This window comes from Nannospalax galili, unplaced genomic scaffold (assembly GCF_000622305.1).
Source record: "Nannospalax galili isolate Female #2095 unplaced genomic scaffold, S.galili_v1.0 scaffold362, whole genome shotgun sequence".
Classification (NCBI taxonomy): Eukaryota; Metazoa; Chordata; class Mammalia; order Rodentia; family Spalacidae; genus Nannospalax; species Nannospalax galili.
The window spans coordinates 1,297,882-1,320,090 of record NW_008348785.1 but is presented as its reverse complement, the minus strand read 5'-3'; the positions used below and the strand labels follow the sequence as shown (position 1 = coordinate 1,320,090).

Below are 22,209 nucleotides of genomic sequence, written 5' to 3'. Positions count from 1 at the left end.
ATGGCAAGCACCCATGAGGAGTAACTCAAAGGGTATATAGAGTGGACACATTTCCTTGTTAGGCAGACATCTACTCAGTCTGCACAAATTGCATAAGGACAGGAGAGATGGCTCAGTAGTTAAAAGCGCATTGGCTGCTCTTGCAGAGGACCTGGGGGTGGGTTCACATGGCAGCTCACTGTGATCTGTAACTCCAGTTGGAAGGGATCCAATGCCGCCTTCCAGTCTCCACATACCAGGCACATGTGGTGCACATGGCAGGTAAAATAATCATACATATTAAAAAACAAAACTTGGGGCTGGAGAGGTGGCTCAGCAGTTAAGAACACTATGACTGTTCTTATAGAAGACCCAGGTTTGAATCCCAGCATGCTCATGGCAGCTAACAACTGTAACTCCAGTTCCAGGGAATCTGACAGCCTCTTCTGTCCTCCGCGAGCATTGCATGACATGGGTGCACTTAACCTACATGCAGGCAATACATGCATACACATAAAATAAAAATAATAAATTAAAAAAAAAAATCTAGCACTTGGGAGGCAGAGGCAGGCGGATCTCTGTGAGCTCAGGGCCAGCCTGGTCTGTATATCTACATAGTGAGTTCCAGGACAGCTGGGACTACAGGGAGACCCTGTCTCAAAAAGACCAAAAAAACCCAATTTTGAACCATTTTCTCCCATTAGAAGTAATGGAAACAGTAAGTTTGGTCGCTCCTCAGGTGTGATCTAAGGGGGAGAAATTGTCCAGGGGAGCAGTGGGAGACGGGGGATGAGACGTGCAGTGCATATGTGGGCTGCAGAGCCACAGCAGAGAGATGGCTCTGATTCTGTCTGAAGGAAAGACCATGGGGGGAGTGGTTTATCATCTGGGTCTTGAATGACTGGAGACTTCAGGAATGTTAGACTGGATTTTAAGACTTGTATAAGTAAACAAAGGAACTGACAGATTTAGTTGGGGAACTCAAGATCCAGGTAGTTGGGAACTGATGGCCAGATAATGGAGAATGCTAAGTACTGAGCTAAGGAGTGGGGCCTTGGTTCATTTGTGATCTGGAGTCAGTGAAGGCTCTGCCGCTGGGAGGTGAAATCTGTTGTACTGATTACTTGCTTTGGAAGTGGCATATAAAACAGGCAGGAAGACTTAGAAACGAGAAACCTGGGCAGACATGGCAGCATGTTTGTAATGGTGTATAATATACATGCTGCAGGGTAAGCATTAAGACTTAAGGGTTGTAAGCTAGCATTTGGTGTTTGCTGGTTTTGTTCCAAACACTTTCCTAAGTGAATTTTTCTTAGCCTTATTGATCTTATCCTACCTCATGTCCTGTTAGCCCCATTTGGTGGGAAGGAAAACTGAGAATCAGGAGCTTCAGTGAGTTGCTCAGGGTTGAGTTGCTAATAAGTGGTGGAGCCAGTGTCTGAACCTTCATCTGGTGGAGGCTGTGCTGTAGTCATCGGCTCCAACTCTGGCGTTTTAACCAGGGCCATACATCAGACTCACCAAGGTTCCTTAGCTGTATGTACTTGGGCGCTAGAGTTTTAGGACCAGTGGACCAGCCTCCTTTTTCTTTTAGGAAGTCTTGTACGTGATTTTAATTTGCAGCCTTGGCTTGGAAACCAGTTAGGCATGATCGTAAGTGACAGCTTTCACTGAGACGTTTATGGCAGGCAGAGGGGACAGGGTAAAGGTATTGCCGAGGAGGAGGGAGGAAGAGTGGAAGGAATCCCAGCTCTAGGGTAACAGAACCATTCACTGTGATAGGGACCCTGAACTGGTCAGGCAGGGAAGATGATAGATTTTTTTGTCACATGTTTAGATTGAAGAAATCATAAAAGTGTCTAATCACTGTTCCAAAGGTACAGCTGCTAGAGAAGATGGGGCTAGAGAAAAGGTGGTAGCTTGTTCTGAGGAGCTGTTATATATTTCTTCACCAAGAAATCTGTTCAAGTCACACATCAAAACTTCCCCATACAAGTGAAGAAGGAGAGAGGGTCACACAATATACAGTGCTGGTGAGGGCAGTAGATTAGAAGGATGAGAAGCAGGTTTAGCTGGCTGTGCGTGATGTTAGGCTCCAGTTGCTTTAGAATTTCTAGTTCTCTGTGTGTAACAGAAAGTGCAATAAGAGGTGTTTAGGGCATAGAACAGACCTGGGGAGTATGGAGTCACTTTAAAGATGGTCTGGGCTTCAGTGCAGTAGGGAGCATTTGCCTGACATATGAGGACCTGAGCATGATTCCCAGCACCACATGAAGGCCCACAGATCTGTGCAGCAGCGCCCTGCCCTGTCCTGATCTTGCCAGTTCCACCCATTGTGCTTCATCCTGCGAAGGAAAAGTCAGTAGCTCCAGGAACCAGAGGTGTCTCCCAAGGAGACATCTGAAGCGATGCTCTTGCCTCGTCTTGTACCTGGGGAAAGACATCTTAGGGAAGCTAGCTGGGTAGAGTCCTTCATATCCCATTTTCCCAGTTGAAAACGTTAGATGGAGAAGAAAGTGCTCCTCTTTGGTGCTGTGGGAAACAGAAGAGGGTTGGACCTTGTCCTGAGACTGTCTAGAAGTCACTGGCCACTCTCCTTGAGAATGACGCCAGTGAACCATCTGGGGGGTGGGGGGCGTGGGGATGATCAGCTCCCTTTGCAATTTGGAATGAGAAAGGATTGAAAAACAGTTTCCAACTCCTTCATGCTGCATGGGTCTCCCAGGGTTTATGGGTTAGGGTGTCTTTTAATAAGTAGGTCCAACTGTGGCTCAGGGCTTCTCTTCCAACTACTTCCCTTTGTGCTTTACAGAAATACGAAATGATAAAGACGGAAGAAATTCCCAATTTAGAGAACTCGAATTTTTCTACTAAAGTCATAAAAGACATCGCACAAAATATTTTGTCATTTCTGAAATCTAATTGCACTAAAGAAGGTCATACCTACTGGCTCTTTAAAGGTACGCTGGTGCTTGGATGGGCAGAGCGCGCGGTGAGGCTGTAGAGTGAGGGTGTCTGTTTCCCTCTACAGCAAGCGGCAGTGACATAGTGAAGCTCTATGATCTCACCACTCTCTGTGAAGAAACTGAGGACAAATACCAGAACCCGTTCACGATGCCAGTGGCCGTCCTCTTGTACAAGTGAGTGCTTTCAGAGTTGAAAAGTCATGTACAGCGTGGCGGTACATGCCTGTAATTCCAGCACTTGGAAAAGTAAGGGAGAAGGACCACAAGTTTAAGACCACCTGGGCTACATAGCAAGACTAGTACATTATAGACACGTGATGCCAGATATTACTCAGTTTTTTTGTGAAAGAACAGTTTGAACTTTTGGGTGTGGGTGGGTAAAGTACAGTATTTTAATGCTTCTTTTTATCTGTTTGAAAGATGCACACATGCCTAGGTTTGCAGCAAATGGTGAATGGGGCACTAAAGCTCATCTGGCTATTTCTTCCAGGGTTGCTTGTAACATGATGATGAAGAAGAATCAAAATAGGAAACATTATGGGACTATTAGAACATTGCTGCTTAATTGTGTTAAGTTGCTGGACAAAAGCAGACATCCTCAAGTAAGATTAACTTGTATATGTTTTCAAACAGCTCTGCAATTCTGGCAGAGAAGCCTAATCAGATCCCCTCTGCAGTATGGTATCCCTAAATGCCCTGTGGCTGAGCTCTTAAGATGTGCTTAATCTGAATTGAGGCATTTGTATAAAATACACACTGAATTTTGAAGAGAGAAAGTATATACATTATATCTTGACTATTTTGTAGCTATGAGATTCACTATATTAGAATGCTGACTGTACTTCAGATTTTTGGCATAGCTACCAAAAAATTAAAAATTTCATGTGGCTCATGTTACTATTTCTCTGGTATAGCTCTTTTCAATAAATTAGGATTTGTGTAATTTTAGTATAGTTTTGTGGCTTTTTGTTTTGTTTTGCTTTATTGCTATTGGCTCAGAAATGTGTGGTGTCTTTTAAAAGAACTACAGAAAGGAGGTGCCACTGTTCTAGTTGTGAGGCTCATGCTCCATACTTTAGAGCATGTGAGCACACCTCTTGGATTCTCCCCATGGCTTTCACAGCTCTGGCTCTTGGTTGTCTGAGTTTTACAACCCCATCAGTATAAGGGTAATTATATACTAGATAAAGCAGAAAAGTATACAGAATATGTACTTGTTCCTATAAAAATCTGAAGTTTGGGGGCTGGAGGGATGGCTCAGTGGTTAAGAGCACTTGGTGTTCTTGCAGAGGACCTGGGTTCAGTTCCCAGCACCCACATGGCAACTGACAACTCTACATAACTCCAGTTCTAGGGCCCTCTTCTGACCTCTGTGGGCATTGCATGACATGGGTGCACGTACATACAGGCAATACACCATACACAAAATAAAAATAAAAGATTTCTTTTTAAATCTGAAGTTTCATTCTAGCCACATGTAATTTGGATACGAAATTATCCTGGAGGGATGACGCTCAGTGGCAGAGTGCTCGTCTAGCCTGTGCAAGACCCTGGGTTTGACCCCAGCACCAGGGCTGGGAGAAAATGGGGCTAGTCCTGGAGACCAAACTCAGAAAAATGTTTTATTCGAAGAAAAATGGCTAAATAATTTCTGATTTAAATATCTTTATTGCTAACTGAGGTGGTGTTTCATGATGTTGAGCTGTTTATGGAAGTTACAAATTGGTGCTAAGACTATTATGCATCTGCGACTGAGAATTAATAAATTGAGCTGGGTGTGGTGGCACAGTCCTTTAATCACAGCACTTGGGAGGCAGAGGCCGGCTTGGGGTGTGGTCTATATATTATAGCAAGTTCCAGGTCAGCTAGTGAGACACTGTCTTAAAAAAAACAAAGAAAGAAGAATAAATTACAGAGTGGGATAAACTTAGAGCATATAAATGGTATTTTAAGGGTGATTAGGGTAGGATCCCCCCCCCCCCGGATATATTGAGGGTTTTTTCCCCTTATAGATAGTAAATATTAGTTGCTTATGAAAGACAAAAAAAATTTCAAAGAGAAACTGGTTTTTCACTTGGGATTGGGTGGAGTTTGTGAATATTTTACTTACGACACTTCACCTGTAAAGCTTGTCTCCAGTGAAATACGGTGGCCACTTCTGTTCAGAAGGAGAGCTCATGGGTGCAGTAATTTCCAGAAACAAGGTCATCAGTCTGGGATTTCACTGTGCACACCCAGGATGTTTGTAGCTTTGAATTGGCACTGTTTGTGTGGTGAAAACAGCCTGTTTCTGGACCTGCTCCAGAAGCTTGTCACCATGGTGATGAAATCATCTCTTTAGATAGGGAGGCAGGCAATGATCATTTACACGGACTTCTTTTCTTTTTGTAAGATTATTGCTTCAGCCAATTACATGCTTTCAGAGCTTTTCCAATTGGATGAGCCTAAAAAAGAAGGAGGTTCAGACTCTCCCTTAAATGAGAATTCTGACGAGAGCTACAGTGAGGAGGAAGAGGAGATGCCCGACAGCGATGAAAACGGCTCCTACAGCACCAGCTCTGATCCGTCGGACGACAACAAAGCGGTGGCTATAATTAAGTCTGTTGGAGAATTGTCGGTGCCTGAAAAATACAAATCTATCCACCAAATCAGAGTAAGCGTGTGTTCACCTGTGGTCAGTTTATCAGTGGGACACGTAATTGAATGTAGTTAGCCTCTCCAAACATGGCGTTGACTGAGTCTTTTGTGGCTTGAGGTCTAATAATTATTGGCTTTCCTAATTCTAGAATTGGCTTTAACAACCCCACAGTGGTGTAAACTTCCTGGGACAAATGACTCATGTTACGCAAGGCTGGGGCAGGCAGATGTCTGTGGGACATTTTCCCGTTTGGTGACCAGTGTATAGCCATTGTTGTCTCCTCACCAGGATGCTTCTGTCCAGCTTTTGAGTTGCTGGGTTATTAATGTAGGTTCTAATCAGAGTAGAGTTCCTCATGTGGAGAAAGCTGGTTCATTATCCATGTGTTGTGTTCTTAAGATAGTACTTTTTCTGTGACCCTGTCCACACCTGCCCTGTGGCCAGGTGGACCTCAGCAATGTCATCCTCTTTTGGTCCCTCTCGCCATGGGTTACATTGGTCTTTTGACAACAGTGGTCTTTGCCATATACTGACTCCATGTATTTAGGTATAGATAGGTCAGCCCATAAGAGTTCTGGTATTCCCTGAACTGAAATATAATCACATTTACAGATAACCTCTTAATTTAAGCTCAGAGTTCAACTTGAGATGAAACTGTATGTCCAAGTAAGGTTTTGAGGGCTGTCCTGGCATCGTAAACCGCTGTCTTGATTTCTGACCTGCTTTTCTCACTTCCCCTTTCTTTACCATAAAGAAGAGCATCGGCATCGTCTGAGGTCCTGTAGTTTCTGCTTGCAACACGCTTTTTCCTAGATCTTCTTCATGACCGCCTTTTCCCAGGCCTTATGTCTTGTCTGATGTGTGCCTCCTCCCTGACCACTCTGGTCAAACATAGTGTTTAACCTCTCTCTGCCTGTCCATATGATGTTCTCGGTCTTCTCCATGTTTCCCTTCTTACCAGACTGTAAGTTTCTTGCAGGTGGATAGCTCTACCTCCCATGTCTATGACATGTAATGTGTATTTAGGAAATAGCTGACTGAACGGCTGTAAGATAAAGTCACTAACTGTCCATCTAAATTTTAATTTTCAGCTTGAACTCCACATTTTTGAGTTAGATCATTAATTACTACAGTTACATGTACTTGAGAAACTACATTGTAATACAGGGCCCTGGAACTCATGGGGGAATTAGATGATCGTTAAAGATGATGCAGAATGTTAGCATCGCTTTCTTTTCACAGAGAGCATGCTACCAGAGTCCATCTGAGGCGCACTCTGACAGTTCAGTCATAGCACTCAATGGAAACATGTCTTAGCTTCGCCTGGTCTGTGTTGGGTGACATAATGGGTACTGTGAGCTCTAGAGTCCCTGCTTCTCTGTTTACTCACCTTATCCTCCAGTGAATTCCTCAGCCCACTAGGTGGGTTTCTCTGTGAAAGCTAGTAATGCCAGCCTTCCAGGATTCAGCAAAATGAAACACCCTTGCATATAATGCTACATAGTAGTTGGAGGCTGTTAGCTGGTTTTGTTTGTTAATTAAGCAGATAAATTGTACAATAGGACCTCAGTGATGTGGTACTTGTTAACCTATTGCTAAATTGCTGATTTTATTAACTGTGCTACTATCAGTACTAATTAGGAATTAGGCTGACCTCTTTGTTCAGTATTCATTTATCTAAAGCATTATTACTCATGTTCTTTCTTTTTTGTCATAATAGAACCATTTTTAGAATTTTAAGCGCTTAAAGCCACATAGATGCTGGAATATGCTTTTGTTAAGCAAGATGTTTGCTGATGATGCCTTATAACATTGTCATCTGCAAATGAAAACAGTGGTAATATCACATATTTTACCAGTTGGAATACAAAAGCACATTCTAAATTACTGGTTTGCAGAGTCTTCATAATTTTCAGGAAATCAGAGTCATTGGATTTATGATATGGGTAGCATGTTAATAATCGTAACTGTTTGTTTCTGAAGCCCAGTTGTGCATTTCCAGTTTGCCATGACACAGAAGAGCGCTGCAGACTCGTGCTCAGCTATGTTCTGGAGGTGAGTCCCAGTTTGCTCTTCACTTTCCCAGCAGTTTGTGCTTGATCTGCACATAGCATTTGTTTGGTGTCTAATGTTCTGAATGATGTGCTGCCATGAATTTGGTTTTTTCTTCACCTAAAGTAGGAACCAGATAAATCTTCCCCAAATCTTTCAGATCATGTATAGGTTTAAAAGTCTATTTGTAAACTAGAAATTACACCACATACTTAGTTTTGAGTTGACTACTAGTAAATTGTATGTAGTGAATGTTTTCCCTTTTAGGAAAAGTATAAAAGGAACTGCAGAGATGGCTCAGCCGTTTAGAGCACTGGCTGCTCTTGCAGAGGACCCCGGGTTCAGATCTCAACACCTACGTGATGGCTAACAACCATCTGTAACTTCATTTCCAGGGACATGACACCAGTACCCTTACGTACAGGCCCGCAAAACACTCATACACATAAAATAAAATAAATAAAAAATTTTAAAGGTATAAAAGTATATAATTATTTGTATTTTTTTTTTTAAGGGTTTAAAATCTGTAGATAGCAGCATCAAAAAAGAAAGTGACCTTCCAGCGGCCGATCCCAGCACCCCTATCCCCCTAAAATATGAAGATGAATCCACGAGAGGAGGTCCCGAGGGCCTAGAGAAGCAGATGGCCTTATTTCTAGACAAAAGTAAGTTGAATGAAATGCAAATACAGTCTTCTTTAGAATAGCATACCGGTTGGAAGAAGCCAGAATGGTCCTTGTGAGGGAATTGCTGATCCCCTGTCAGCAATTTGGGTAACCTCTTTGGAGGATGGTGTGATAAGAATAGGAGGTAGGAATTGGGTAGGCAGTTAGGGTAAAAAACCCAAAGAAAAGTAGCCAGTTTCTTGGGTAAAAGTCAAAATGTCCTTGGGCCTCTTAGCAACATACTCTGTTCCAAAGGCTAAAATTGTCTAAAATAATTGGGAACTTTTATCTAATCCTTAAAAGATTTTAGGGTTACCTCTTCAGAGGGGGGAGTGTTAGAGTAGCAAAAAGCCCCATTTAAAAAAAAAAAAAAAAAAAAAAAAAAAAAAAGAGTACATGAAGTTACCAGAAAAAAGTAATGGGGAGATATGAGAGGAATTGGAGGGGAGGAAGTGGATATAGATTTGATCAAAATACCTTATGCATGTATGAAATTCTCAATAAGTTATTTTAAAAAAAAGAACAGCATGCCGGTGCTGTGGCAGCTTCTACAAGGCGCTCACTGCAAGGAATAGAGAAAAAGGAAGGGGCGGGGGGAGCCTTTCCTCCGAAACGTAGGACCTTGAAGAGGAATCTTGCTATCCTGGAGATTTTTAAATAGGAACCTGCATCTTCCTGTTGTCCACCTTCAGAGACCAATGCCTTCAGCCCAGTAGAGCTCTGAGGAATTACTGCCTTGGTAAATGTATGGTGTGTGTAAGAGCAAAGAGTTAAGCACCAGACTGTTGGCGTGAGCCTTGGCTTTGAGGGCGAGTTTTCCTCTGTCAGGTCGCCTTTTCCCTTTTCTGTGGAGAACGGCAGTGGCCGTACCTACCTACCTTAAAGCTTCTTAGAAGATTGACGTGACTAATATAGACACATGCTTAGAACTGTGTACATGATAAGCACCGTGGAAGTCATGGCTGTTGTTGCCTCATAGTTGTATGAGCTAGAAATGGCTTTTAAATTCTCCGGTGGGTCCCTTGGATGTGCCACATCTCACAAAGAACACGTGGACCTCGAAGTGAAAATCTAGGGTCTTCGTCTTAATCCAAGTTGTATTTCCTTTTGAACCTTGTTGCTTGCAGTTCCATTTTAAAAAATGTTTTGAAAGTCTGTATTTCAAATCATATGACCTGTTTTCTGGGCCTTTCTTTTCATAAGTAGAAATGACAGAAGTAGAGGGAATAGATTTCTTTCTCTAGTACTTCCGTGGTACCTATTGTGTAAGAAGCACTTCATGCCCCAAGGAGAACTGTACCAAGACTTGGCTGTCTTCTGAAATGCCTTTTCTGTCTCCCACACCTTTGTTGAAAAATCCTGTACCAAACCTGGATGTGGTGGGTATCCATAATCCCATCACTTGAGAGGCTGAGGCAAGGTTCCTGCAAGTTCAAGGGCAGTTTGGACTGTAGAGCAAGACCCTGTCTCAAAAAGGGGGATGGGAGAGGGAAGAAGGAAGTCGGTCCACTCCAGCCGCTATCCTGTCACCAGTATGTCTGTGAGCATGTGCTGGAACCTGCCTTGTGGCCTGCTCTCCTGTGTTGAGCACTTCTATGTACAAACCCACATGCAGTTGTGATCCAGACCTTCATCGTTCACCTCTGGTCTTCCAACAGTGCATAACATGTAGATGATGCTCATGGCAGCAGAAATGAAACCATCATGACACCTAGTGCTTTTGTCGCCTTGAAAAATTGTGTGGTCACTCAGAAATGAGCCGTGGGGTGTTCTTTGTTCCCCAGTATTTTGCTCTTCTCTGTGTTTCGGTGTGGTGTATGTTGTCACAGCAGAGGCCGCCTTTGTGTTCCTGTTTCTGAGCCTGGCACTATGGGTATAGCATAAGAGTGATCATTTGTGGAATGAAGAAGGTAATAAGGGCTAGAATTTGCTTTGTTTTCTGTTTGTTTCAGATAAGAGTCTCAGTCTGTACCCTAAGCTGGCCTGGAACGCACCCAGGCTGGCCACATGCTTGGCAGTCCTTCTGCTTCAGGCTCTTGAGTGCTAGAATTAAAGGCATGAGCCACCGTGCCTGGCAACTTTAGAGTTCTTGATAGAAGAAATGGTAAACTGCTATGTGAGATAGGAAAAGGGAAAAAAGGCATCTTTTTTATTGTGAGACTTAGATTGAAATAAAATGTATGTCTCTTTTTCTTCCACCCCATCACAGTGGGCTCCCTTCAGAAGGGCAGTTGTTCGAGTCAGTCTGGGATGATCCCTGGTTCTTGGCAACATAAGATGAAACTTCAACTGATTCTCAAGTCATCGAAGGCCTACTATATTCTGTCTGATGCTGCCATGAGTCTTCAGAAATATGGAAGAGCCTTGCGATACATTAAGCTAGCTCTGCAGAGCCACGGTGAGCTCCTGTAAAAGAGAATGTCCCAAAAGGTCCCAGGAGGAAGTCAAGACATCTGAATCATTGTGAACCCTCTCTCTTCTTTCTGTTAAAATTTGATTTCAAAACATCTTCCAGTCCTGTGACTGACTGTTGTGGTATTTAGTGCTCAGTGTTGGGATGCCTCTTTGAAGTACGTGAGGCCATGTGTTACCTGATGGGAACAGTAGATGTCAGCTGGTAACAGTTTCTTCATATAGCCTTGTTCATCGATTTCTAACATCCTTAGGTGTTTCTTCCCTCTCTGTTTTGCAACAGATACTTATTGCTGCCTCTGCACCAATATGCTTTCTGAAGTGCTGCTGTTTCTTTCTCAATATTTGACCCTCTGCGGTGACATCCAACTAATGCTGGCACAGAATGCAAATAATAGAGCAGCACACCTAGAAGAGTTTAATTACCAAACGAAAGAAGACCAGGAAATCCTCCACAGTCTCCACAGAGAGTCCAGCTGTCAGGGTATGCCAGCACCTCTCCTGGCTTACTGGGATTATTTGCCAGGCTAAAGAGTATTTGAATATGCTCTCACAGTGACAGAGACATTAGTGTTTCGATTGTTTTCTTAGTTTTAGAATTTAGAATGACCACGATCCTGTGAGTGTTTATTAAATATTTTGCAGTTGCTAAAACCAACCAGCTATGCACAATCTTCGTGAGGTTTTCTGGTGTACTTCCAGGTAGCCCTGTAAGTCATGGAGTTTTTTGGGGGAAAGGAATAACAGTTGGCGAAAGTGAGTTAGTTACTCTCTGAATGAGCCTAGTGGCTAAGATAAGTTACCTTGGTGTCTCAGGTCATCTGTTCTAAAGCAGAGACGTGCTGTAAGTGACCAGGTGTCAGTCTTCTGAAGGAGCTCTTAAAGCATCACAGAATGGCAGGGCTGTGATCTAAAGTTGTTTGTGTCACTCGAATCTACCCCCCAAAGAAAACTGACGGCTAGAGGAGAGTGCCGAGGGGAAGGCGCTGTTTCTAGTGTTTCCCCTTCTTGTCTTCTCCCTCCTTCCAAGATGAGTGGGCAGCTCCTCAGTGTTTTCTTTCTGTCGAAATACTTCTTTGTGAGTGACAGTCCCAGGTATTAAGAGTCCTACGACAGGAATGCTGCCTTTCCCTCACGTGTTGGCTCTGGTGCCTAAGTTGACTCCAGTCCTATTAGATGTGTCCATAGGTCTTTGAGGACTTAACCAGCAGCCTCTTCAGTGACTTAAACTTAGCATTAATACTGTATTTCAGAACCTAGTCCCATTAATTACCAAAACAAACTGCTTACCATGTTTTGTACACCTTTAGGTCTGTACAAGTAACCTGGAAAAAATCCAAGTGGTAGTTTGGTATTTGTAGACAGGAAACTATTCCTTTCTTTGAGCATGAATATTCCAGGAAAGTACAATTTCATTCAATAAAGACTTCTTTGCTCTGCCATGTGAATTTCTTATGTTGGTTGCATCACTGTTTGTGGTACTGTACTTCCTATTGCTTGGACTTTAAGTGTCAGTGTCATTAGCTACCAAGACGGAAGGGCAACTATGACTTGTATCGATACTTCTTTTTTTTTCTTTTCCTTTTAAGGGTTTGCATGGGCAACTGATTTGTCTACAGACTTAGAAAGCCAACTTTCAGTCAGTTGTAAATGCTACGAGGCTGCTAATGAAATCTTGCAATTTAGTGACTTAAAAAGTCAGAACCCAGAGCACTATGTCCAAGTGTTGAAGAGAATGGGGAACGTTAGAAATGAAATCGGGGTGTTCTACATGAATCAGGCTGCCGCATTGCAGGGTGAGAGAGCAGGTGAGTGTCTCCTCCGTCCTCTCCCCTCCCCCCCTTACTCCCTGGTGCAGTAGGGAATGGTCCCGATTGTTAAGGGTGAAGCAAAGAGCCGTGGCACCTGATGAGACGTTATCACAAGATGCTCTGTTAGAGACTCTGCCATTGTTAAATTAGGGGACAAATAAAAGCATTATTTCCCCTTGGGATTCCTCATTTCAGTATCATCCATCCTGACTTTTTTTAGAGGGGGATTCTTTTTGAGACAGGGTCTCCCTGTAGCCCTAGCTGGCCTGGATTCGCTATGGAGACCAGGCTGGCCTCAAACTCCCAGAGATCCACCTGCCTCTGCCTCCCGAGTGCTGGGATTAAAGGCGAGCACCACCACGCCCGGCCTGACTTTTTTTTTAAATGTGTTTTTGAGAGGGTCTCCCTGTTGCCCCAGCTGGCCTAGAACTCATGTGGACCAGGCTGGCCTCCAGCTCACAAAGATCCACCTGTCTCTGCTTCCCTAGTGCTGGGATTAAAGGCGTGTACCACCATGCTTGGCCCCCCTGACTTTTCTAATTGTCTGGCTAATTCAGAAACAGCTTGGGCAGCCAGCCATGTACCACGTACCGCGTACCATGCTTTATGTGGGGTATGTAATTGGTACCCCTTCCACTTGGAAAATCCAATACAAATGCAGGTCTCTGGGAAATGTACGTAAGGGTATATGCAGTATAGTAGGAGAATGGGGAAGCTGTGTCTTAAGGTTATCACGTATTTGGAAGGCTTTGGGGAAGACAGTGTAGTTGAGCAGGCAGGCCCTCCCTGACCTCAACATGCAAATGTGAGTAAAGGAATGCTCTGGAGACTGAGCAGGCAGTGCACAGAAGGAGCCATGGGGAGGTCCTGAGCAGCAGGAGGAGGCCACATGGGAGTTCAGGAAGCAGTGGGTGGTGGCTCAGGCTGCTTGATTTTGGTTTGAGACACATTTGGAACATGGATGTGGAAGGGCCTGGTTTACTAGTTGATTAGTAATATGCGGAGATCCGTTAGAGCTGGTGCCCTCCCCCCCAGATTGAGGAGCATTCCATAAGGGTGGTAGCTGGAGCCACTGGAGGGGATGTCAGCACAAAGGCTGGGTTCCTGAGAAGGGATGGGGCTGAGCTGGAACTGAGGGTAGGTAAACTGAACACACTTCAGCTCCTGTAGAGTTGTGAACTATGCTTGACCTTTGGGATGGGTGGAAACCCTGAGTGTTTGAGGACTTGTAGAGTTTCAGTCACAGCCCAGGAGAACTGGAGAGAACCTGAACTGCAGCCTCTTAACCCCACGGACCATGGTGTTTGACTCTTTACAGTATAACGCTTTGCTTAGGCACCTTTGCTGCTGTTAGTCTCAGCCAGTCTTGAGAAAAGGGTTGTGGTTAAACGTATTGGCCTGCTGGGGCTGCAGTACCACTGATGGTAGCATAACATAAAAACAGAAAGGTATTGTCTTACAGTTTTGAAGCCTGGAAGTCCAAGGTCAAGGACTTGCCTTTACAGTAAAATAATTCTCATCTTTTGTAGTTTGCTAGAATTGCTCTGTGCTTCTTCCCTTAAAAGCTAAGGCCCCTCACAGTGTCCTCACCTGCGTTCCTCTGCGTATGTTCCCCTTCCTCCAGGGATCCCAGTCCTCACTCTTGATGACCACGTTTATCTTCAATTACCTCTTTAAAGACCTGGTCCTCAGTACAGTCACGTGGTCAGGAAGTGAGTGGGATTAGCATTTCCGCAGAATGAGTTGTGAGGGACATGCAGTTGAGCCCAGGTGGTGGCTTTCCCCAGTTCCGACTGCCGCACTCCTTGTCATCACTTCAGATAGTGGTTCACTGATGTCTGCTTATGCAATTGTTTTCTTTCTTTCTTTGTGAAGTGAGCAAATCTGTGTCTGCCGCAGAGCAACAATTGTGGAAAAAAAGCTTTTCTTGTTTTGAAAAGGGAATTCACAACTTTGAGTCGATTGATGATGCTACAAATGCTGCCCTTCTGCTGTGCAACACGGGAAGACTCATGAGGATCTGTGCACAGGCACACTGTGGTGCGGAGGATGAATTTAAACGTGAATTCTCACCAGAAGAGGGCTTGTATTACAACAAGGTAACATGTTTGCCTTTATTTTGGGCCTTATCCACTTACTCTTGTCATCTGTGTAAACGTGGCCTTTGCTTCACTAAATAAAACCAAAAATGGTTACACCATGGTGATGGCATAGTAGTAGCCCATAAGAACAGGAAGATGTCAGTGCTGGGGACGGCACATGGAGCTGTTAGGAAAAGATGGCTCAGTAAATTATGCTGGTGTGGCAAGAGCAAGTGTTCTGTGGCTTAGAGAGTGACGCGGGGAAATGAAACTGGAACTGGAAGGCCCAGTAGATGCAGGGGAAGGGCGTAAACACATCAGAAGGTGAAAGGGAGGCAGACCGCAATCTAGGGGGCATGATGAGAGCACCTGTGACAGGTTGGAGGTTAAGGCCCACTTAAGATGTGAAGCAGTAAGAATCTTAAAACATGTTGCTGGGGAGAGATGCTCAGCCTGAAGACCCGGGTTCAGTCCCCAGAACTCATGTGGTGGCAAGAGAGAACTGGCTCCTGTATCTTGTCCTCTGACTTCCACGTGTGCCATGGTACACGAGTGAGGACATATGCAAAGTAAGCAAGTAAAAGTAATGTTTAAGAGCCGGGTGTGGTGGCGCATGCCTTTAATCCCAGCAGAGGCAGGCAGATCTCTGAGTTCAAGGCCAGCCTGGTCTACACAGTGAGTTCCAGGACAGCTGGGGCTACAGGGAGACTCTGTCTCAAAAAGACCAAAAAAAAAAAAAAAAAAAAAAAAAAAAAAAAAACCAAAAAAAGTAATGTTTGAAAAAAGGAATGAGTGTTTGGGTGATTGCCCGTTTTTACACTTTACATTCCTGCAGAATATTCTGTTCGTGGCGTAGTACATTTTGAAAAAAAGTGACCTTGTTTTTGCTTTTCTTTCTGAAACTTGTACACAAAGTCAGTATTCAGGCGTGGTGGCACACACCTTTAATTACAGCACTTGGGAGGCAGAGGGACCCTCTGGTGGTGGAATTGTGGAAGGTGCTGCTATCTGTATTCACTGTGAATACAACGGCGTTTGAAGGCAGAAGGACCTGCTTTTTACAGTAAAATAATTCTCATCTTTTATAGTTTACTAGTTACATAAAGTAATGTTTATTCTAAATGAAAAAGAAAAAATGCATCCAGGTGCCTCAGCCCGAGTCAGACAACTGCACTGAGGACACTCTACGGAGGGCGTTCAGTCTGCTCCGGAGGTGTTCTTTACTAAAATATTTTCATTTATTTTCCTTTCTTCGTGATATTATCCTTTTGTAAATTCTCCCAGAATTGATGTCCAAGTGATTTTGAAGCATGTATAATTTTACTACAGACCTAGCATATGTTTAAACTGAGTCACACATTTACACTTTACCTCCCTGCAGGCTGTAGATTACTATTTGAAAGCGCTGAGGTCATTGGGCACTCGAGACATACACCCAGTTGTTTGGGATTCAGTGAACTGGGAACTGTCCACTACTTACTTCACCATGGCAACTCTACAACAAGATTATGCTCCATTGTCCAGAAAAGCTCAGGAGCAGGTAATGAGGTCACTGGATTACGGACAAGTCCTCAGCACTGCTCCTTCACTTGATAGCAAGCACCCTCCTTCCTCTTTTCTTTAGCGAGCAGTATTTAAATGCTGTGAAATCTTCAGTCAATATTATAAGCTTGTTAATTTTTTCTCCCCCTTTGGAAAACAGATTGAAAAAGAAGTCAGTGAGGCCATGATGAAGTCCCTGAAGCACTGCGACATTGACTCCGTGTCTGCTCGGCAGCCCCTTTGTCAGTACCGCGCTGCCACCATCCACCACAGGCTGGCTTCCATGTACCATAGCTGTCTGAGGAATCAGGTGTGCTCATCCCGAAGTAAATTCTATTTGAAAGTGTTCTCTCCCCCTTTTTAAAACTTTCATGTATAGTTTAAATGCCATCTCTTTCTATTTGCTAATATGGCTACTTTAGAAAAACTTGTATCTAAATGCTTTTCCCTTCCTACCTGCACCTGTATTGATTGGGTCTTAGTGTGGAAATCATATTTTCCTGAGTATGTTACTTTTGTTTTTCCCAGATGTAGTTAGGCTTTCTGCAGTATAGTTCTGCATATATTTTAAATGCACTTCTCCCATTATTGTAAAATGGAGTGTGCACAGGAGAATATGGAAGTAGTGGTGCAGGACGGGCACAGCTGGCCTGGAACTTGCTCTGTAGACCAGGTTGGCCTACATCTCACAGAGATCTGCCTGCCTCTGCCTCCCGAGTCCTGGGATTAAAGGTGTGCGCCATCACATCACAGTTTAAAGAATGACCAGAGGAAATCCCAGTGTGCATGGTCTGGAGCTCGGAACGAAGTGTGGTCTGCAGAGCCCCGAGTGTCCCTACTGATGTGTTGCCATCAGTACCCAGATTAACAGAGTCCTGAATGTCTAGATCTTTTGTGTCTAGAACTGAAAAGAGGTTTTTGCTTCCTGAGGAGTTTTATAGGAGTCATTCTGCTGTCCTGTGGTTCCCTACCTTCCGCTAGACATGTTTTTACATTCAGCCATATTGGTGCATGTAACCCCCAATGTTCTCAGCTCAGTTTTACTTTTTTTTTTTCCCTTGCGTTTCTGAAGCAAGGTCTCCCTAAGCAGCTCAGACAGACCTGGAACTTGCTGGTACCCCAGGCTGACCTGAACTTGTGATTCTCCTGTCTCTCACCTCCTGCTTTATTGTGACATTCCACAGCAGGCACTAAGCGGCTGTTCTAATCTAGTAAATTTATAGAACTTACTTGAGAAATAAAAAGCACTCTGCAACAAAGTGGGAAGGCTTCCACTGTTACAAGGAAGCCGCAGCCTTAGGGTCATCACCATTGCCTTTGTTCCTAGGTTGGGGATGAGCATCTGAGGAAGCAACACCGGGTGCTGGCAGACCTTCATTACAGCAAAGCTGCAAAGCTGTTTCAGCTTCTCAAAGACGCTCCCTGTGAACTGCTTAGAGTGCAGTTAGAAAGAGTAGCGTTTGCGGAGTTTCAGATGACCAGTAAGTCCGGCTTACTTCTCAGAACGTGTGTGCTAGCTCTTGTGTTGGATTGTCTTAGAGGGAGGCCAAGCTGTGCATCGCTTTTGGATGTACGAAATACTATACCATCTTGCTAATGTGCCCGAAGTTAGGAATCTCAGTAGAAGCCAAGAGAAGTCACGATGCTGAAACAGGGAAGTGAACTTGGGCCTTTAAAGATTTAAACAGCATGAAAAGCTTGAGGGTGAGAAGCAGCAGTATGTGCAATATGGAGCTGACACTTGGCAGCTTTGGGTTGTAGGTGGACTAGAAATGAGCTGTGAGTTGGAAGTGGGGGTCGGGGGAGTGAGAGCTGCGTTGTCGTCTATACAGCAGAGGTTAGTGAGTGCTCTGCTTTCTGGGGTTCTCTCTGGAGCTCTTGCCCGTTGGCTTCCCTCACCTGCATAGGTCTCTAGAGAAATATCTCTTGTACTAGTAAAGAAACTATTATTTGAAGTATACCAACTCATTTTTTAATGTTATAAATTTAAACTTCAGTGTACTTAAAGTTGTAGAATCTGGAGCGTTCCAGATATCTGGTAATGGGATTAGGAGTACTAGCCTGTGAAATCTGTACACTCAAAGGTCTGGATGCTTCTAGTCCTAGACAGCTTGGGAGAGGGATGCTCAACCTGTGTTTTAAATACATGACTTAGCATGTATGAGATGCAGCCCTCCTTGGGAGGCATGGAAGAGACTCCAAGTTTGCTGTGAGCAGGAACTCTGGAAGCTATAAGGTCATTTTCACATGGACCCACTTGAACCTTATAAGTCTAGAAACATTTGTCACAGTTCTGTATTACTGCCAGTGGTAATGCATGGCAGATGTAGGGGATAAGCTCTGAGATAAGTGCAGTCCTTTCTAGGTAGCCCTGAGTAATCTGATTTCACAGAAAAATCATGGAATTTTCTAACAAATTTTAATTCTTTAGGATTAGTATGTATCATTTTTATAAAAGAAAAGAGACAGTTTTCTAAGATGATCAGTGTAGTTAATCACCTTTTTGGTTTTTTTTGGTCTTTTTGAGACAAGCTCTCCCTGTAGCCCCAGCTGCCCTGGAACTCACTATGTAGACCAGGCTGGCCTTGAACTCAGCAGAGAGCTGCCTGCCTCTGCCTCCCTAGTGCTGGAATTAAAGGCCTGCACTACCACGCCCAGCAGCTAAATCACCTTTTAAAAGCATTTTTAGAGCCAGATGACTCTGGGTAAAGGTGCTTGCCACTGAGCCTGACCAACTGAATTCTATCCCGGGGACCCACAAGTTGCTGTTTGACCTTCAGATGCATCCTATGGCATGCATATGGCATGTACCCCCCCCAACACACAGTAAATGAATGTAGTTAAAAATTTTAAAAAACCATCTTAGTACTATGAATATCTCAGAAAATTGTTAAGGTTTATTAGCTAGATTTGTGGGTTTTATAAGCCATATTAGTAATACTTTAGTTTATGACACTGTATTTTGGGCTGGAGCGATGGCTCGGCGGTTAAGAGCACTGGCTGTTCTTGCAGAGGACCTGGGTTCAATTCCCAGCACCCACATGGTGGCTGACAACCATCTCCAGTTCCAGGGGATCCGATGCCCTCTTCTCACCTTTGGGCATTGCATGACACAGGTGCACTTATACTGCACATGCAGGCAGTACACTCACACACATAAAAATAGTAAAATATTTTAAAGGCACTGTATTTCCTGTTGTGTACCATAGTATGTAGGACTCTTGGGAACCTTCCTCTGTCTGTTGTCTGCTCCCTGCCCTATTGACAGTTCTTCTTCTTCTTCTCCTTAGGCAGTATATGTTTCTGATCAGGGCATCAATAGGGGCACTGACAGCCCCCACTGGTGAACCAAGATCAGCAGATCCTCTTTGAGAACTCTAGCACACCAGGACAAGTAATCATGTCAGGATGTGACTCTAGCCTCAGGCTATATTGGCGGTTCTATACATAATCAGCTTGCCTCCTGGATGTCACATGTACCCTGACATCTTGTCTGTTGAATTTAAAGTTATTTGGAAAGTTTTAGATTTTACTGTAAAGGAAGAAGCCAACAGTCAGCAGATGGGGAGTTCCAATGTCTCCTTTTATTTCTGACACCAACTGCAAGTTTAAGGCTCTGACACCATCTTTGGGGTTTGGTAGTTTGCCAGGACTCTCAGAATTCAGTGAAAGCTGTTCTTACAGCAAAAGGCTGTACAGCAAATTAGCCAAGGGAAGAGGTGCTTGGACAGAGCACTCTAGATGGGATGTCCCCCTGGCTTCTCTCAGAGTTATAGGTGGTGCTGACCCCAGCCCACTCGAGCAGTGATGTGTATCTACTCCAGTGACTGCCATTCAGGAAGTTTAGCTGTGGAGTCCACAGTTTGTCTTCAGATTTGGTCATAATGGCCATGGTTACTGCTGCATGGTTGACTTAACCTCCAGCTTCTCTAAAGGACAAGCTGTTACCCTGGGGCCAAGAGAGCCCTTGTCAATCACATTGTGCAGTGTGGCCCTAGGCCCCAGACAGGCAGACACTTTGGTCATAGACATCATTTGCAGGGCTTACAGATCATCTCAGGAGTGGAGGAGAAATCTGGAGGCTAACCCTTTGCTTCACAGCACTGCACTACACACATACTGGGTGTAAAAAGAACAGGGCTAAGGTGCTTTGTAGTATCTGAAAACTGTAGAGAAGTTTGATACTTTTCTCCTTTTTGATACATCTGTCTACTCTGAACAGAAGGGTAGTCCCTTACTTTATGGTGGGACCTCCAGTGTTAAATAGTCAAGTGACTTGATCAACTTGACACAGCTGATGGATAGTGGAGTGACCTTTGAACTACAAACTCCCCTTTGTTGATGTTCATTACTCTAATACTTCAGATACTGCTCCTGTTCCGAGAAGACTGTCCTCAGCCTAAGAGCTGAACAGCGAAGCAAGGGAACAATGTCAATATAGTTGTGCATTCTTTTTTTTTTTGAGGCAGGGTCTCCCTGTAGCCCCAGCCAGCCTGGAACTTGCTATGTAGACCAGGCTGACCTCAAACTCACAGAAATCCACCTGCCTCTACCTTCTGAATGCTGGGATTAAAGGCATGCACTACTACACCTGGCATAACCGTGTATTAGAAGTTAAAATTTTTATTGTAATAGTGCTTTGTCTAGATTTAGTATGTTTTTCAAAGGAAAATTAATAAACTCTTTGGGTTTGGTTTTGTTAAGATTGTCATGAGTTGCCTTTATGGTATTTGAAAATCAGTAACATTAACAGTAGATTGGTTTTTAGATGTATAGTTTAATAATGATCATTTTGTGTTTAATACTTTAGGTCAGAATAGCAATGTTGGAAAGTTAAAAACATTATCTGGGGCACTTGATATCATGGTAAGAACTGAGCATGCATTCCAGCTCATTCGGAAGGAGCTCATGGAGGAATGTGACCAGGTAAGTGAAGAAAACTACTGTTTTTTTTGTCTTATACTAAATGGTATGTATGTAGTAGACATATAGCATATACTTAGGAATGTGTGTATGTTTTATGTATGTATACACACATGCTTTGCATAGAAACACATTAATCATAATTTGTTAAAATTTAGTCCATTTTATGCTGTAACAAAGTACTGGACACTGAGTAAGTTGTAAAGAAGTATGTTTGTCCCAGATTGTGATCCAGATTAACAAGTCCAAATGCATGGCACCATTGCCCTGGTAAAGGGCCTCTAGCCACATGACAGCATGGTGATATGGAAAGGGAACTGCCACATGCAGAATGGGACAAGACATGAAGTAGCCTCCTCTTGAACAACTTGGCTCCTGTAAGAATTAAGCCAGTGTTGATGCAGAAGCACAGCTCTCACCTCAGGGACTAAGGGGTACTTTATTCTGCAGCCACACCAACGACCACAGCCTAGGAACCACTGTTCCAATGTGCTAACCGTTGTGTGAGATTTTATAGTAATAGCACAAAGAAATCATAAATCAAGGCCTATTCCAAATATGTTGGTGGGAAAATCATGCAGGCAGATTACAGCAAAGTGGGGAGATCTCTGCTAGCTCTGGTTCCTGACAACACTCTTGGCTTTTGGGTTGGTAGAAGCTAGTCATCTGTAAGTCTGTTCCTAAAGGGTTTACTTAATGGTTACCAGGAGATGTTAGTTCAAACAGAAGTGGATGATAAATGGCGATAGGGAACTAGAGATAGCCCAGGATGATTTGACTTCAGCTTTTAGCTCTTTAACCATGGCAGTTCTCAGCTTTGTAGAGTCATTAACACAGTTGTGGATTCTTCTTTTCTGGGAACTTTAGTTCACACCACTTACCTGACCCACTCTCCAGAGACAACATTAATCCACTGGCAAGGGTAGGGCCCAGTGGTGCCTCTAGGCCCATATCTTAAAGGCCCCGCTGGCTTATGAGCACATAGTGCAAATGAGCTTCCATCCAGCATGGGAGCTTTTGAAGGTTCATCCAAAGCATAGCAGTTATATTTGCGTGATGAAATTATTAAATCGCCTTCATTTGCAGGCATAGCATTTACATTTTGAAAGGGCTTTGTTGTTGCTGCTGCTGCTATTTGAG

General features: G+C 43.8%; 1 protein-coding gene and 1 non-coding gene across 5 annotated transcripts in view; one reads left to right on the top strand and one right to left on the bottom strand.

Annotated features, from left to right (window-relative positions):
- Positions 1-22,209, top strand: part of Edrf1 (erythroid differentiation regulatory factor 1) — a 41,128-nt gene that overhangs the window by 13,742 nt on the left and 5,177 nt on the right. For all 4 annotated transcript variants that reach the window (XM_017801327.2, XM_008845999.3, XM_029569814.1 and 1 more), the window contains 14 exons: positions 2,792-2,939; positions 3,011-3,119; positions 3,436-3,547; positions 5,338-5,598; positions 7,567-7,638; positions 8,150-8,300; positions 10,510-10,698; positions 10,996-11,196; positions 12,302-12,520; positions 14,399-14,622; positions 15,986-16,144; positions 16,307-16,456; positions 17,474-17,627; positions 20,957-21,072. In XM_017801327.2, the coding sequence (XP_017656816.1) occupies positions 2,792-2,939; positions 3,011-3,119; positions 3,436-3,547; positions 5,338-5,598; positions 7,567-7,638; positions 8,150-8,300; positions 10,510-10,698; positions 10,996-11,196; positions 12,302-12,520; positions 14,399-14,622; positions 15,986-16,144; positions 16,307-16,456; positions 17,474-17,627; positions 20,957-21,072 (2,265 nt within the window). The remainder of the gene's footprint in view (positions 1-2,791; positions 2,940-3,010; positions 3,120-3,435; positions 3,548-5,337; positions 5,599-7,566; positions 7,639-8,149; positions 8,301-10,509; positions 10,699-10,995; positions 11,197-12,301; positions 12,521-14,398; positions 14,623-15,985; positions 16,145-16,306; positions 16,457-17,473; positions 17,628-20,956; positions 21,073-22,209) is intronic.
- LOC115072495 lies at positions 19,442-19,573 on the bottom strand. The gene has a single exon (XR_003851553.1). It is a non-coding gene; the product is annotated as a small nucleolar RNA SNORA3/SNORA45 family (small nucleolar RNA).